The 18,421-nt window shown below is 42.0% G+C and overlaps 1 protein-coding gene across 1 annotated transcript in view; it reads left to right on the top strand.

Moving 5' to 3' along the window:
* The window catches only part of COL28A1 (collagen type XXVIII alpha 1 chain), a 198,628-nt gene that overhangs the window by 128,241 nt on the left and 51,966 nt on the right, over positions 1 to 18,421 (top strand). The window contains exons 17-23 of the mRNA XM_068247381.1: positions 1,013 to 1,081; positions 1,768 to 1,836; positions 5,219 to 5,287; positions 6,850 to 6,918; positions 11,109 to 11,180; positions 13,527 to 13,595; positions 15,475 to 15,546. Of these exons, the coding sequence (XP_068103482.1) occupies positions 1,013 to 1,081; positions 1,768 to 1,836; positions 5,219 to 5,287; positions 6,850 to 6,918; positions 11,109 to 11,180; positions 13,527 to 13,595; positions 15,475 to 15,546 (489 nt within the window). The remainder of the gene's footprint in view (positions 1 to 1,012; positions 1,082 to 1,767; positions 1,837 to 5,218; positions 5,288 to 6,849; positions 6,919 to 11,108; positions 11,181 to 13,526; positions 13,596 to 15,474; positions 15,547 to 18,421) is intronic.

Below are 18,421 nucleotides of genomic sequence, written 5' to 3'. Positions count from 1 at the left end.
CCTCTTAAGCTGGAATCTTTCATTGATTCAAGTATAAGTTTACCCAGCAAAGTTAATGGCTGCACTTGGGGCCAAGGAGGGGTTAATGACTGCACCTAATAGAGTATTGCAGCCATTAACCCCTCCTGTCCCTTAAAAGCAGTCAATACCTCCTCCAGGCCCTCAAGTGCTGCACTTATTTACTCTCCTTCATGCAGCCCAGTATTTCCCACCTGCCCCTTTCCTTGTTAATTGTTGAGGCCAGGATTTTCAGACCTGGGTTTTCTTGGCATTTGCTTTCCTCAAAGTATCACTTACCACAGGGTAAATTGCTGCAAATGGGAATGTTACTATTAGTACACACATTACTCAGTGTGTTCAGTGTTGCCTGTGACTCGTGTATAAGTCGACCCCTATACTTTTATGAAGTGAATCAGACCCGGATTTCTAGACTTATACTTGAGTATATACGGTACATAAAGCTTAGCAGGCATTACACAAATAGTGTAACTTGTGTTCTATGCACAATGTAAATTTCTAGACTTATACTCGAGTATATACGGTACATAAAGCTTAGCAGGCATTACGCAAATAGTGTAACTTGTGTTCTATGCACAATGTAAATTTCTAGGCTTATACTCGAGTATATATGGTACAAAAAGCTTAGCAGGCATTACGCAAATAGTGTAACTTGTGTTCTATGCACAATGTAAATTTCTAGACTTATACTCGAGTATATACGGTACATAAAGCTTAACAGGCATTACGCAATTAGTGTACCTTGTGATCTATGCGCAATGTATGCATTACTTGCACAATGCAGAGTTTAGCTGATCAGGGCCAAGTAGTCCGATTTTTGTGGTACATTCAGAGGAAATGAAGCATTTCTCCAAATAATACAATATAGCAATATGGATACCTTAGGCTATTTTACAGATTCATTTATGGACAAACTGCAGTGTTAGCGTTGGTTTCTACAAGTTGGAGTACTCTATGAGATCATTTTAAATGAGATGTACTAATTCTCTTGTAGGGTGACCGTGGCTTTGAAGGACCAAAAGGACCTCGGGGGCTGCCTGGTCCTCCTCTGAAGGGTGATAAGGTATGTTTTGAACACTCCAGTAACGTAATACATTCCATTTATGTCATGATCTATAACCTTTTAGCTTTCATTTTAACGGAACTCTGATCACATCCCCAATCACAGAACACTTATTCCCTTATTCCATTATACTAGATGACATAGTGCTTACATCGCCTAGCACAGTTGTCTCAAGTTTTAGGAATAAGGTTGAGCCTAGATTTTTTTCCACTTAGAACTATAGCCATGTGCACAATAGCTCTATGCTTAGATACAGGGCCGTTGTTAGGCATAGACAAACCAAGCAGATGCCTGGGTTGACAGCTGCTTGAGGGGGCACCAAGGAGCTATTTTTATCAGCCTGTGCTGTGCTCTATGCAATTCTTATGCATAACTGATAGTTTGATTAGGACATGGATAATTTGTAATTTTAATACCTACATGGCACTACAGACTTCCTATTCATAAGTTTGGGGGGTCGGTGGCAGGGAACAGATGCCTTACCTTGGGTGCTAAAATGGCCAGAAATGGCCCTGCGTAGATGTTCAATGTATAGTGGTAGCATATACAGTAAGGGTGAACATGGAATAAACTAATGAGTTAGATAGAGTAACTGTACATGGAAAAAGGAAAGAGGAGTTTACTTTCACTGTGTAAAGCAACCTATCTACACAACATAAATCCTGACTTTTTCTGCTCTCTCCCAGGGAGAGTTTGGACCTCCTGGATTGCCCGGCCCAATTGGTTTACCTGGAATTGGAATACAAGGAGAGAAGGTAATTTATACACATTACGTTATATACAGAATATATATTTTTATGTGAAACAATACCCAAAGACATTTATTCGTTTTTAATTGGTTGGGATGTCCTTTTGAATGTTAATATAAAAAGAGAAGGACATGTTTCACTATATACAGAGCCAACTTCTGCCAGCATCTGCAGCCTGGCATCAATTGGCTGTCAGAAGAATTGAGTAAATATGGACCCTCATGCCTGGTAGACCATGCAATTTCCCATCAGATTGACGGGTCAAATTGATAATTTCTGACAGATCTGATTTGATTTCCGATTGTTTTTCTGAACGATTTTGTACAGAAGTGATCAGAAAATCAATCAGGAAAATGATCGGAAACCTGATCAGACCTGTTGGAAATTATTAATTCGACCTATCAATCTGACAGGAAATTGCGTGGTGTGTACCAGGCATTACTAGATGGTCCAACAAAATAAAGTAATTTTGTATTTCTACAACAGTAAATGTTTGTGTACAATGACTCAAGCAGTCTGCCATTGGGCAAACAAAAGGACTGAAAGTTAGGGCTCTTTTCTAATATGAAACATGATCACAATCGCTCTGCAATCGCATTTCAAACTCATTTCCACTAATGCTGTTGGGATTGAGCTTATATACTCAGTATAGGAGCTCAATCACATCCAATACACGGCAGGACGATGATTGTGCCTGGGGCAAAACCATGACACAATCAGATCGCACTAATGGAAATGGGAGCTGCTATTTCCATTAGTTTTACTGTACCTTGTGTTTTTTGATCCGTTTGCCATCGGAATCAGATCGCAAACCGCAGGGTAGTGGAAAAGGGCCCTTAAGATTTTTCCTCACCTTGGAGTCTCTTCATTTTCACTCTTCTCCTTGTGTTATCAGGTTTGATGGGGTACCATAGAAAAAACTGTTTTACACACAAATAATAACTGTGGATAAAGTAGCATTTGTTCAGGTTTCTCTATTAAAATTTATAAACACGTTTTTTAAAAGCAACCCAAGTGAGAGGGATATGGAGGCTGACATGTTTGTTTGTTTCCTTTTTAAATAATGCACATTGCCTGGCTGTCCTGCTGATCCTCTGCCTCTAATAATTTAGAGGACATATGAGGTGAATAAATAAATCTATCTTTACATACCTGGGCTTCTTCCAGCCTCTAGTCCTGTGTGTCCCACACCACAGCTCCTGTCTTCCTCCGGCAGCCTCTGCAGTATTACTGACCCCCGATGGGTCGCGTCTTCTGCGCATGCATGTGCCAACACACGCCCATGTCATAGGGAACATACTGCCCCTGCACAGAAGGACTGCCAGGCAACTGGTATTGTTTAAAAGGAAATAAAACTGGCAGCATCCATAGGTCTCACACTTCAGGTTCCTTTTAAGGATATTAAAAGGGAGGATATTGAAAAAGAGCAGACTAAGAATTTACTGTTCTTTATAGCAGAACTAACATGGGTAAAACTAATGGGTAACTTCTGGCCACTTGGTTGTTCAATGTCATTTTCATGATACAAACAAGATGCGAACATGATTGTGTTCTGTTCCATCCTGCGGACAATTCTTTCACATGTGCACACCATCCTGGGGGACTTTTTTTGACTGATGGGTAAACTGTGTCCCAAAAATTTTTATTTGGCTTTTATGATTTTATAAATACTGGTGACAACATAATTATATCCAATATTGATCCCCCCCCCCCCTAAATTAAAGGAGCACTGTCCTCAAAATGTTGGGCTAGAGCTCAGCTGGTCATCATCTTCTTCCCCTCCATTCTGTCTGTGACCCTAATTTCATGCATTGTGCTATTACAGCAGCTACTGTAGACCCCAGCTGAACCTTTTCCATATTTCCAGTGATCCATGATGGCTATTTATGAAGTGCGCTGCATATAAACATTCCTTTATTTTTTGTTCTTCATCATTTTTCTATATGGCGTTTTATCAGTCATTGTTATACTTAATCCATTTTAAGTCATTTTTTTAATTAATTAGTGTCATACTCACCGTCTTTCACTGCATGGTTCACCACGTCAGGCTCTTGGTCGCAGGTATGTGCGCAGGAAGAGTCGACATATTTGTTTATTTCATGGTGTCACTCCGTTTGGTGTGACGTGCGCGTAATCACGTGCATGCGCACAGTCGGGTCTATGCGGATGTTTGTGCACATGCGCAACCTCATGCTGATGGGGTTACGCATGCACACTTAGGGCTTGATTCACAAAGCCGCTGTTGTAGCAGTGCTGTCTGTTCATGCAGCTTGCTAGCAGTTGTTCCTGTGACTCTGCCCGCTCACCTTCTGATTGATTCCTGTTATTTACCTTGGCCTACTCCTGAATATGCTTGATCTTCGCCTGCCCTGACCTTTGCTAGTTATACCGTTTACGAAAGTACTCTGCTTGCTTCGACCCCAGCCTGTTATACCACTTATGATTGAACTCCGCCTGCCTTGACCTCGGATAGTTTTGACTATTCTTTGCCTACTGATTCTGTACCACGCTACTCTGACTTTACATTACGGTGGCTCCTGTTCTCTGCCTCACTGTTAGGGTCTCTCCTTGAGCGTAACCTGGTGAACAATAGGCAGCTGAAAGTCCATCGTCCATCGTGGGGCGCTCTGGTGAACACCCGTGGGCACTTAGACTCTACGCTCTTGGAGGACTCTCACCTCAGTGGGAAGGTCAACAGGTTATCCCCCCAGATATAACAATTAGATTTCTGCTCTAATACCTATATACTCCCTTGAAAGTGTATCTGAAATGACATGTGACATGATGAGATAAACATAGGTGCATACAGTATAATACTAGCCCTTGTAAGAAATTCTCTGAAGCCACTTTCTGTATTCCAGTGCAGCAAGAGTTAAAAAGCTAGAATTGTTATCTAAAAGAGCTTGTTGACAGCTTGTTGAATTCAGTCCGATTTCCTGGAAAGTTAATAGAGGCAAAAACAGCTGAGAAACTGTGAGATAAGGCTTCTAATGAGGTTTAAATGCAGGAAATGTCAAATGGTCATTATTCTCTTTCAGCGTAAAATTCAGTGTCTGAATTCTAAACAGCAATTGTGACAGTCTAATGCAATCTTATAAATTAAGCCATAAAACTGAAAATAAAAAATATGAGACTCATTTCCATGTTACTAGTGTTCTATTAGTCATCCGTATTACACATAGAATTTATTATCTCATAAGTTTCTTTTTTACTTCAGCTTCACTTTGAAGTCCTAGTTCTTTACTATTTTCGTTGAATATAAATTGTTGCATATGTGTTTTTTAATGTGTTTCTTATTGTTTTATCTTTATTATCTGATTCTTACTGTTCCGTTCAGGCACTATAGCTATAATTCAATATATTGAAATATATCTATATTGTTTTTTAGGGTATTCAGGGTCCTGCTGGGCCACCAGGAATGAGAGGACCGCAAGGGGAAGGAATCATGGGACCCAAGGTAAGAAAACTTTAAGGGCAAATGGCAGGTTAATCAGATACCACATTTCTGACCGGTAACTGGAGCATCTAGTTTCAATGTTTCACTATCATGATTACTTTTTGGCTGCAGTGCAGCCTGTAACGCAGCCCAACTCACAGTAATGTAAAATCAATGGGCTGTTCACAGTGCCCACGTTGCGTTACATTGTAATGCTGCACGTACAAATAAAGTGCAGCATGCTATGCGTTCTACGCGGTTTTAGCCGCGTTAGACTGTGTGCTCAGTTATGGGGTTTTTTTTTTTGGGGGGGGGCGGAGAGAAGGCTGGGAGAGTCCGCTATTGTAGCCAGCCACATGGCTACTTAATATTCGCTGCACTGCAGTGTTTACTTCCTGGAGCGGCCGCTGATTGGCTGGCGGGACCACGTGATGCGCATTGCTCCGATCACGTGGTCTCCTCAGCGCATAGGACACAAAAGGTGCACCAAGAGCTGCATAAGCAGCTCTAGGTAGCGTCCTCCTCCAACACCACCAGGCGTTGCGTTAGGGGCACGTTATGCGACCTATAACGTCCCCTAAATGCAACGTCCTGGTGGGAAAGAGGCCTTTAAGTAGACTAATATTCAAAGCTCAAACTTCAAAGAGTTCTAACAATGTATGGTAATAGGTTCACTATATGTATAGTACTATTTGAAGGCTATAATTAAAAATGTTACTGCTTGATTAGTAGAGAACATTTTTCAAGGAACAACTAATAATCATCATAGACTACCATAGACACTTCTAGTAGTTCAATAGCCATTTCTTCTTAAGATAGTCATACATTCTTCAAATTCTGATCAATCAACAGAAGGAGCAATTTTTTTTATTGATCAAAAATATGTTGGTTGGGAAAAAATTAATCAAAGCCCTGCACACTGATAGTGATATTGGGTACATTTTGTCCATATTATCATCTGAATATGTGTTTAGATCATTCAAAAGTTGCAATAAGATCGTTGTGAAAGGGATGTCAAAGCACATGGTCAATCTACAGTAGATCAAAATCGGCCAAAGTGACAGCAAATTCCTGTACTATCAACTGAAATTTTACAGAATTTCGACTTATTTAATTCGATTTAAGAGTCAAACGAAAGGGCTTATCGAACACGAAAATTGATGTCTAGCTTTAACGAAAGTGGCCTTTTTTCACTGAAATGTGTTTCTAGTCGGATAGATAAAGACAGGGCTTTATTGCAAGGCTACCTTCATGGTGGAGCATTGCGGTGCAACGTAACAGGCACACTGTAATGCGGTAAACGGCATGCAGCACCCCATCCTAGTACATTAAGTGCATTACCGCAAAGCACTTGCGTTGATAATGAGGGTAAAGCATACTTTTTATGCTGTATGCTTCACTGTATGCCACACAACACATGGATAAAGTGTGGCGTGACTTTCCTGTTCCTTTGTGTTCTTGCTTATACAGGGAACACAATGCCCACTATGAACCTACTCTAGGATGTAGAGTCTGGCTAGATGTGTAGAGTAGCTCAGGCACGTATATATTGGCGTACAAGTAACTGTTGTATTTCCATTCAGGGAGAGCAAGGTTTACCGGGAGAATCTGGAGTACCTGGAGAGAGAGGCATCGGGGAGCCTGGAGCAAAGGTACTGTCATCTAAACCCTAGCTTCTCAACATGTGGTACTTGTACCCCAGGGGGTACTTCTGATGGTTCCAGGGGGTACTCGGGCTTGATATACCTAACCAATAACATCACATTTAGGGCTTGATTCTCACTAAACCGTGATAACTCATATCACAGTCGTTTTCGCATGCGTTTTTGCATTTGCACGTGATTGCGGATATTTGAAACATTCCTGTTTGCGCTTGAAAATTCGCAATCGCGCGTGAAAATTTGCGATCGCGCACGAAAACGGACGTAATATGAGTTATCATGGTTTAGTGAATCAAGCCCTTAGAGTTTTAGAAAATGATAAATCAGTGGTCCTCAAACTAAGGCCTGCGGACCGAATATGGCCCCCGGAGGCTTTTTTACTGGCCCCCCACACAAAATGTATTACTTATAGATGCGGTCAGCTACATCTTTAAATATTGATGGTCCGTGTATAGAATAGCAGTGCTGGCACCACCCATCCACATGGAAGCCAGGAAGCAGTAATTCGCTGGTTTCCAATCAAATTACACATCAGGTGACACTGCTGTCCACTGCAGGTTGTCACCTGGATATGCTTCACTGTCTGGTCCGCAAAGACTTCTACATCATTTTATGTATACTCCGGCCCCCCAGCAGTCTGAAGTACATTAACCCGGCCCTCGACACAAAATGTTTGGGGACCCCTGTGATAAATCTTATTTAAACACCAAATTAGTGTTTTAGCTAATTAAAAGCAATAGTAAATGATTGTACATTGTTTAGAAGCAATTATCATGTATTATGATTAAATATATATTTGTCAAGGGATACTTGGTGATCATGTTTACTATGCTAGGGGGTACTTGGTGATCATGTTTACTATGCTAGGGGGTACTTGGTGATCATGTTTACTATACTAGGGGGTACTTGGTAATCATGTTTACTATGCTAGGGGGTACTTGGTGATCATGTTAACTATGCTAGGGGGTACTTGGTGATCATGTTTACTATGCTAGGGGGTACTTGGTGATCATGTTTACTATGCTAGGGGGTACTTGGTGAGTACTGGGTTTTAGAAGGGGTACACACCGATAAAATGTTGAGAAACACTATTTTAATCCACTCTGCCAATCTGATTATCGTTACTCCTGTTTCCAATAATTTCATTTTCCAGCAATTGAATTTCTCTGATGAGTACATATGATGAGTTCTCCATGAAAAAACAAAGATTGTCAGCATGACAAAATGCATTTTATCTATACACACTTAAATAACTGTCACATCATTCATTCAGAAAGAATGTTAAATTAAATATATACGGTTGAGAAAAACAGACACTTTGGTTATACGCTCAACAACAGTGGTACATTTTCAGACTATTATAATTTGACACTCTTTCAATATCAATGAAAGTAAGTGCATTTCAGGAAATCAATAGGATAAGTTAATGTAAGGCCTCATTCACACTTAAAAGTGCAAAACGCTGTCGATTACGCCGGCGTTTTGCGGGAGTGATTTTTCGGCGATTACACGCAGAAAAATCACAGGACACTGTGGCGATTTTTCCGCGATCGCGTTTAGTGCTCCTATAGCACTAAAATGCGATTGCCGGGAAATCGCCTGAAAATGGTGCAGGTTACGCGTTTGCATTTGATGATTTTCTTTAATCGCTGTCGCTTAGCGCAAATCGCCCAAGTAAGAACGGGCTGTCACAGGGCCCCTAGTGGTCGGAACGCAAATTGCCTTCCAATCGGTTTCAGCACACAGACCATGCAAGCTGTGGTCGTGATCAATGGGCAGAAACCGACGGAATTTGGGCAGCAGCCCGACTAGAAGGGAGCTTGTGGGTTAAGGTAATTACAACTTACACACTATTTCAGGGTATAACTGCCACCACTTCTGATTTCCTGGACCAGAAGCACCCACTGACTAGCTATTTCTAGACCTGCAATTAAAATGGTTAAACACTCTATTCTGTCTAGCTAACAACAATACAATAGTAGCGTCTCTCCAGAAGTCTGGATTCAGTTTCTGTGTATAGCTGTATAGCAGGTGTAGCGGATCAGTAAACGACTTTGATAAAGTCTTTATTTACGTGCAATATAAATAATTAATATATACAGAAAATCGTTAAAATCAACAATGATGGAGACATTAATAGCGCAGTATGAAAAGAAAAGGATAAAATACTTAGGTTCATGGGAGATGTCTTTTTGTGGGAAATCTTGTAAAGTTCAGTTCCAGTTTCAGCAAAGTTCAAAGTCCAAACAAAATGGCTACCACTTGTTCCTCAAAGTGGCAGCAGCTTTCATGGAGGTGAAAAATGGAGGAATGAGGCCCGCCTGCCAGCCATGTGCTTTTGATGAAGCTAGTTTGGGGGTGTGGCAATGCCGGCCCCCTCTGAATTACCCACCAATGACAGTTCATTCCCTCTGAGAGATTTTAGGTTTAAACTTATAAAATGCCGTAACTCATAAACGATACATGTCATATTTAGGTGGATAACAGATTCCTACTTGTCGGAAAATACAGATTAATATGATATCAGACGTGACTTGGGTAGCTTCTCAGGTTCCTGAGAAGATTCATACCGCAATACCTGGACGAGGTATTGCCATGAATGTTATATCAGCGCGTTGGGCAGACTTTCACAAATAAAACTATATGAATTTTATAGCTGTGCGATGTACGGTCTCCATATAATAGGTAAGAAACCATACATCACATGCATCTGTCCTTATCGGTGCCATGAAGTCTGTGTGAAAGCAGGTTTTGAATAGCCTCCTGCTGTGAGTAGCTTCCTGGCTCTTCCTGTATGAAAAGGGCTCACCAAATGGTGGGCAATTGACATCTGCCTGAGGTAATGAAAAATAAACATTCTCCTGGACACAAGCCTGGTCCAAGCTAATTAACAAATCAAAAGACGTCCTGCTAGCTCTCTGCTGAGAAAAAAGTGAGCTCAGATTGACTGCATATGCTCCTACACAACCAATCTAGATTCTATCGATTTTAATCGTAATCGATGCAGAGAATCTATTGCGATTGCATGCTCTGTACGAGTGGTTCAAGGACGCTGCTGCGGCTACGCAACCGTCCATCACACGGGCCCATAGGGTTTTTTAGCACTAGTGCTTGAGCGTTTTGCCAAAATCGCAGGCAAAACGCTCTAGTGTGAATGGGCCCTAAGGGTGGTTGAAATAATAAGTTTAGTATAAGGCTGGATTCACACTGTGCGTGTTGCATAATGCACGTGTTACAATGTTTGTGAACTGTAATGGACATTGCCCATGTTATACACATCACTTCAAAGCTTGCATGCAGCTAATTTGAATAACACAATCTATTACATTGCAGAGATTGGCCTAAAAGGTATAAATTATAATTGCCACTCCTATTCAATGTCAAATCTAATAACACTTCGCAGAGTTCTTTCATAATGCATTGTTGGTAGTGGTATATATCAATAAAGTTTCAAATATTCAAAGGCTTTAAATATAAATGATTCTAAGGAGCTACAAGAGATTGTTCAGTAGAAAAAAAAAGCAGCACCATTTCAGTTCACAGAAAGAATGCCATACTTAGAATATGATAAATATTAAGGGTACTTCACAATAAACTGTGTATACTGGATTTTTAATTCTGGGAAAAAATCAAGCTTAACAGTTTTATTTGCACCACACATTTACCAGTAACTACGCTACACATATTAAAGTGGATCCGAGGTGATCTTTTACACATTGCATAATTGTGTTCCTTTCCTATTGTTTATAGTGCATTCCTCAAGCCAAATACTTTTTTGTTTTTGTTTTAATACTCTAATTCCCTATAAACTAAAAAAGCCACGCCCACAGGTTTTCAGAGAGCCAAGGCAGTAGCAAGGGCTCATGGGAGCTCAGTCTGGGCAGGAGGAGGGGGAGGTGTTACTAGCCATTGATTTCATAGGCAGAGGGGAGGAGGGAGGAGGAGAGGGGATTAGGCTGATGGCTCAAGATACAGATAAGCCTGCCTCTGTGTAATGTTTACAAACAACATGGCTGCTGTCATTGTATCACAGGAATAAATAATCATATTCTATTAAAACTGTTTGCAGCTAGATTTGCTGTGTAAACTATCTAAACTTTAGATAAGATATATAGACAAGTTACTTGTTGTAGTTAGTTTTTCATCTCGGATCCGCTTTAAGTCTATTTTATATATTTCAGGGTGAGCCGGGATCTGCAGGCTTGGCTGGTTTGCCAGGTTTACCAGGTGAAGATGGAGCCCCCGGACAAAAGGTTTAAGTAACAGTATTGTTGAAAGCATCTGTTTTGTCTTATGCTGCATTTGGGTTATTTTTTCTCAGATAATTATTTTTATTATTTCAAAACTTTGTACAGTTATATTTGTAACTATATATATCTATGTGTTTTAAATGTACATAAATTTGATGTAGATTCAGTAAAATAGATGTCGCCTTTTAACCCATTGGCATCCACATATAGCTAAGCTAAATATGGCTGCATGGCCGTTTTTTTGGGGGGGAGGGAGGGAAGAAGATTTGCCATTGGGGAAGTGTGCCTTCCCCTGCCTGGCAGAATGTGCAGATTGGCGCAGGGAGCATTCATATTTATCTGTCCCGACGGCTGGATCTGTGTCTCCTCTTCATCCACCCCGGCACTGGAATGCCAATATTCTCTTCGGAGTTCCGATCACATGATATGACATGTAAACGTAACCCAGGGGAGGGTGTCAGCGGTGCAGCGCCGCCCGGTGGTGGAAGATGGGTCCGGAAAGACACTCTTTCATCAACCCTCTTCCACCACGGGCACCACTGACACCATCCCCTGGGTTACGATCACATGTCATATCATGAGAGGATGCTGGGAGTGCAGCGCCGCCGGTGGACAAAGAGGAGATACTGATGCAGCTGCCCGTATCAGGTAAATGTACAGGAGCTCCCTGTGCCGCTCTGCAGAGCTGCATTAACCTCCCTGGCGGTATGATAAATGCGGCTGCGCGGCCGCGGGAGGGTTTTTTTCACCTTTTTTTTTTTTTAGCATGTAGCTAGCCTAGCGCTAGCTACATGCTTCCCCCCACCCTGCGGTGTCCTCCAGTACACGCCGATCGCTGCCGGTGCATATGCCCATCCGGAAATCCCGTTCTGAACGGGATTTCTATGAGGGCTTCCCCCGTCGCCATGGCGACGTGCGTGATGACTTCACCGACGTCATCGACGTCGGGGCGTCAGAGGGAGTCCCGATCCACCCCTCAGCGCTGCCTGGCACTGATTGGCCAGGCAGCGCACGGGTCTTGGGGGGGGGAACCCTCTGATGCGGCGGGTAGCGGCGAATCGGCGCGGGACGGTGGCGATCGCAAGTAACACGCAGCTAGCAAAGTGCTAGCTGTGTGTATAAAAAAAAATGATGCAGATTGGCCCAGCGGGGCCTGAGAAATCCTTCTGAGCGGCTTACCCCGTGTCCAGCACGGGGTTACCGCTAAGGAGGTTAAGCAGCTAAAGGACTTATGCCGTTTGAAGACACCCTAGCACGGATCTGTTTCGAGATAATGCGTGCAGGGCTGCTATTAGGTTAAAATACTGATGACAGTGCTGAAGTTCATAGTATAGGATAGTTGCAGCCCTCTCCTCCCCTACCAGATGATTGTATGAAAAGGTGGGAGCTCAAGTCATGGCTATTCTAATGCTTCCAGCCAATTAGAGCTCAACATAGATTAACACTAGGTGGTGTACCAATGTGTATGTACTGCCTAGCCTTAGTGAAAGACCTTTGATTGGCTAGATCCAGGAGAAGAGCTACGATCTTAGCCTACACATGTCAAATGGATGGCTGGTAGGGGAGGATGCCTCAGGTACTCTTTATTATGGAAAATAAGTTACCTGAGCTTACATGTGACATAGGGGAGAATGTACTAAACTGTGATTAGCAGAATAACGTGCATTTTACCGCACGATGGGTAGAGCAGAATGCAATACATTATATGAAATGCATTACGCTCTACTCGTCATGCATAAGATATTACACACGTAATGCTGCTTAAGGTGGTTTAGCAGATACAACACATGGTGAGGAAAAAATTAGTATGTACCAAGCCTCCACAGAAATACTGTAGGTTGTGTTTCTTTTTTTCTGACTGTAAAAGTTAAGAATATAGGTAAGCAAATGACACTTTCACTTTAGCTACTTAATCTTGAGTCAAACAATAGTGTAATGCTCACTGATAACTAATTATAAGCCATAAAACTCTTGCATGGCAGACAAACACTTCTGAGTGCCACGATTAAATAAAAAAAAAAGTCAATAGTTCAACATGGAAGGTGTGGATCATTAAATGACTATGTCATTCAGCTGAGACAATAAAAATATTGAAGTTGAATTCTTAGCTCTTAAACACAAAATAAAAATGTAGGATTCTAGGAAAGTCCTATTTAGGAGTAGGGCTATGGAAATAGTTGTTTATGTTATCAGTTCAGTGTCAGGGTTCGAGTGCGCAGGTTCGGACTTGCGCACTGGAGATCATTCTAGCATCCATTTTTGAAACGGGCCTAATTTTCTACTCTTATATAACAAAAATATGCACTTAAGATTTATATTGAATATATCTTATCTTTCTGTTGAAAACAGGGTGAGCCAGGACTTCCAGGTCTCCGGGGCCCTGAAGGGTCTCCAGGTGTTGGCATACAAGGGGAGAAGGTAAGTTTCGGACATATAAACACTTAGCAGGTAGCACTAACTTAACATATAACTCCAGGCAAATGGCTTAGAACCACTGTCATATTTTACTACTGTCTGTGTCTCATTTAGGAAAAGAGCAGATAAAAAAATTGTGCTTTTAATTACAAGCTAATACATTAATTGTGCATGCAACAGCTATAGAACTTAAACTTCTAACAAGTGTTGACTTGAGTAGTTGGTTAGGAGTAGGAAAAGTTTAATTAAAAAATATGTATTGTTCCTGAAACTACTTACACTTGCTTTAATTTCCTAAGCATTACCGCATGTGGTAAAGCAGAAAACAGCTGATTTTAGCAAACATTTTGTGAAATGTCAATTCACTAAGGCTGTTACTACATGGAAAACTGATGTTACCGACTAGTGAGGTAAAATACCAACTTGTGAGGTAGATACCACATCAAAATCAATTCACAAAGAAAGAGCATGAGTTAAAAGCAAGTGAGATGTTCGGTATTTTACCTCCAGCCTGGAGTTCTTGGTAACTAACAAACAGTGATTCAGAAAGTTATAGAAGAGAGGAAACAGAGCAGAGAAAAGGTGAACATTAATTAAATCATTCAGAAAAATAAGATAGTAAATAATAAAAAATATATTTCACAATATTATTATGTAGTAAATCACATTTTTCATCCATTTTCCATGCACTGCAATACTCCATCAAATACTGAATGAAATACTGCATGATTCCTTAAAATACCGAATGAAATCCCACGAGGTAAAAAATCTTAGTGAGTTATCGAGCAGTGTTTTGGTAAATTACCAAACTATTCCCGCATGTGTGAAAATCTTAGTGACTTCAGAAAAAAAGTCTAAAACACTGAATGCGGTATTTAACCAACCCTTTATTTTTTTTTTACCAAGCGTGTCTTTTGCAGCCTATGTGTCAGTAAATGCCACTATAGTAAGCACCCTATAAGTTATCGCCAATCAAAACAAATGTATAAAAGCAATACATATACAGTATCAAAGCCTCAATAGTATGCCTGACAGCCAGAAAAATAGAACATAGAAGAGTATATATTTATACTATAATTACACTGTATATTGTTACTTGGATAAGTTGAAGAGAATCTGTATTGTTAAAATCGCACAAAAGTAAACATACCAGTGCGTTAGGGGACATCTCCTATTCCCCTCTGTCACAATTTCACCGCTCCCTGCCGCATTAAAAGTAGTCAAAAACAGTTTTTACAAGTTTGTTTATAAACAAACAAAATGGCCACCAAAACCGGAAGTAGGTTGATGTACAGTATGTCCACACATAGAAAATACATCCATACACAAGCAGGCTGTATACAGCCTTCCTTTTGAATCTTAAGAGATCATTTGTGTGTTTACCTTCTTCCCCCTGAAGAGTGACAGGCTGATTGTTTCTTCCTGCAGAAGAAACAGCTCTGCCGGTGTCTGTAATTCTTCAGCATGTGACAGCCCAGCCAGCTCCTTTCACAGCCTAACAGAGGACGATTTATCCAGCTTGTAAAAGGCAGCTCTCTTCTCTCACTGACAAGAGAGCAGAGACGCTGCCGAATGTAAACAACACACACGGGAGTGTGCATAGAGGGGGCATGGAGGGGGGCGTGCATAACAGATCAACAACACTGAAGAGTTGGCAGCCTTCCAGACACAGGGCGACAAATCCGACAGGGGAAAGATAAGTTGATTTATTACAGAGACAGTGATAGTAGAAAGTGTTTCAGTAAGCCAGAGCACATTAGAATAGGTTTAGGAACTTGTAGAATAGTAGAAAAAAGGATTGCATTTTTGTTACAGAGTCTCTTTAAGGTTGTTTTAAAAGCTATTTTACTCCATGCTGACTTTTATGTTTTATTTTTGCTAGGGTGATCAAGGACAACGTGGAATCCGTGGATTGACAGGACCACCAGGACCGGCAGGACCATCTGGGCCAAAAGTGAGTGATTTCTTTATACGTGTGATGATTCGCTCAGCTGCCTGTGCAGGCAGCCAGCCTTTTGACCATTGTGTAGGTTTGCATGCTGCAGGACTCTGGAAAGAACAGCTTCTGTCAGTTTTGCAGCTTGTGCTTGCAGAGGAATTTGCATACGTTGTCATGCAAATTGCCTGGCCACATTCATTGGAGGCGTGTACTATAAGTACTATGTCTTTCCCACAATGCTTCGCTGTTCATAAGGATTTCGTCCTATGTAACACTCCTGGTGGGGTGTCAGCCTTGCTCTCTGTTTGAACATCAGCTTAGAGTAATTCCTAAATCTGCGCTAGGCAGATTTCCCTAGTGCTGTTAGGATTGTATTATCTGTATTGCCTGTTCTGTCTTGTCTTGCCTGTTTGCCATTGTCCTGTCCCTATGGTGGTTGACAGGAAATGGTTCTGATCTCTGTTCTTGGAGTATAGCTGGTGCAGCGGTTGCTACCAGCTATCTCTTCTGTTCTGTCTCCTGGGATCGCACTAGCTACTTTTTGCTAGCGCCGGGGATCCTTCTGTTCTGTCTCCTGGGATCGCACTAGCTACTTTTTGCTAGCGCCGGGGATCCTTCTGTTCTGTCTCCTGGGATCGCGCTAGCTACTTTTCGCTAGCGCTGGGGATCCTTCTGTTCTGTCTTCTGGGATCGCGCTGGCCACTTTTCGCTGGCGCTGGGGATCCTTCTGTTCTGCTACTCTGTACTTGGATCGCGCTAGCCACTTTTCGCTAGTGCTGTGGATCCTATCTCTCGCTTGTCCCTGTTTTCGTGTGTCTGTCTGCTACGCTTGCTGGAGGCTCGGTGAGGTAACCGTTAAGCAAGCGCTCGCGTCCTCTGTTTCATGTTTGTCTGTTAATGGTTAGTTAGGCGTGCTTGTCTCTATTGTGCTTATCACGTGGAGACCGCGCATAACCGCGTGCACTGTTGCGAATGAGTGCGGTGTTCGCGGTTAGCTAGCATTTGTTATTTTCCGTATCTCCTCATTGTATTATTTGCTGTGCCTTTGCTAAGCTCGTATTCTGTTCTGATCTGCCTTGTGTCTTGTCTGGCGATCGCACCTCTCGCAATCGCGTTCCTATTTCATATCTGCTGTTGTGTGTGTGCGGTTGCGGGGTGGCGACTGGATTGGCACACACACATACAACCTGTCCCTTTGCTCATTCTCATTCGCAATCGCCTCTCTTGCGATTGCGTTCTGCGTTTTGTACAATTCCTGTCTGGCATATGTGGAGGTACAGAGGATTGGTTCCTCTGCACTCCCCAGCGCCATCTGCCGACAGGAATTTTCCCTCTACGGGTGCGTAGCACCTTTTGCTGGGTTCCTGCAAATTATACGCTTGTGGGGGATTTCCGGCGTGTCAGCGCACGCGTTGTGCGCTGATCACGGGGAAAGTTCCACAATCGTTACAGTATGAACAGCCCAACCCAAAACCCCAGTGTAGACGGAAATTCCGATTTGTATGATTTTGTCGAGTTTGGGTCCTGTGTCTTTAAGAGCTTTAAAAGGCTTAATTCAGAGACCAAGGCGGAATTTCTTTCTGAATGTGTGAGGTTTTGCCTGAATCCCACCTTTCAGATTTCTGATCCGTCCACGTCGGCTCTTCTGTTTGCCTATGTGCTCTTAAAAGACGATTTGTTCACCTGGGCATATAATCTGTTAAAAATCAATTCTTGGAATGGTAATCTGTATCAGTTGCTTGCAGAGATATTCTCTCACTGGTTTAAACTGCCTGGCTTACCACCTGCTCTGATTGAGTGTGTAGCTGCTGATAAGTCAGCTGATCTTTCCCTTCCATGCAAAACCTTTCAGTATGACAATCAGTTCAATGTGTCTGTTGCCACTTCAGGTTTTAAACAGCAGACATGCAAAGTGGCGAAAAAGAGAAAAACTAAAAAACGCAAGCATCGGAATAAAACACTCCCTATTGATGTTTGTAATGATGTTGTTCCGTCTCCGGCTTTTTTGCCCCAATCCAAAGCTTATGTGGATCCTGCTATAGGTAGGATCGCACACTACATTAAAGCAGTTAAAAAATGTGTTCTTGTTCCTGAACTCCAACCCTATGGAGATTATTTGGATACTGGCCTGTTTGAACCCCCATTTGCTTCCTGGGATGTTGGGGCCTTGCTGGAGGAATTCGATTTTGATTGGAAAGCTTTTTGCGATTTTTACATCGCAAAAAGCGAAGATGTCTTGAATGCTTGTCTTGACTCTATGTACGTTCTGATTGATTCCGATGAATGTGACAAGGATGATGTGGATCTGGTGATCTATGTATGGCAAACGATTTTGGATGAGTTGCACACACACCAACCAATTGATTCCAATAAAGAGACGTTGTCGGATGATTGTTCCTGCCTTTCTGGGGTAAAGCATGTGAGTCTTGACTTTGTGCAATCTGAAATGAATGAGTGTGCCGCTGTGGTTGATTCCTGTGCGAATCCTGAAGGATTCGCTCCTGACAGTGTGCAGTTTGAATCTGTGCGATCTGATGCCTGTTTCTCGGATGTTCCTGCAGATTGTGATCGGCATAAGTCTGCCGGTTTCCTCAAGGATGTGTGGGATCCTTTGTCATTTAGAAACAGATCTTTGAGATCTTCCGTCTGTGACCCTGCTATGGGGAAAAGTTCTCGACTATGCAGCGTCAAAAGTAAATTTAATATGCCTAATAAAGTTTGTCCTGTTGATGTCACTATTTCTTCTGCAGATGAGTCTCTGTCTCACCCTGTTCACACCTGTAAGGGCCCGTTGCCTGGGGACAGTTGCTCCAGCGTTTCGGTCCTAGATGCCTTGCAGTCTGCTCCGCAGATCGCTGAGGTTTGCGCTATAGAAGCGTCAGTTTCACAA

This window comes from Hyperolius riggenbachi, chromosome 7 (genome assembly GCF_040937935.1).
Source record: "Hyperolius riggenbachi isolate aHypRig1 chromosome 7, aHypRig1.pri, whole genome shotgun sequence".
NCBI classification, from domain to species: Eukaryota; Metazoa; Chordata; class Amphibia; order Anura; family Hyperoliidae; genus Hyperolius; species Hyperolius riggenbachi.
This window is presented reverse-complemented; position numbering and strand designations above follow the sequence as displayed.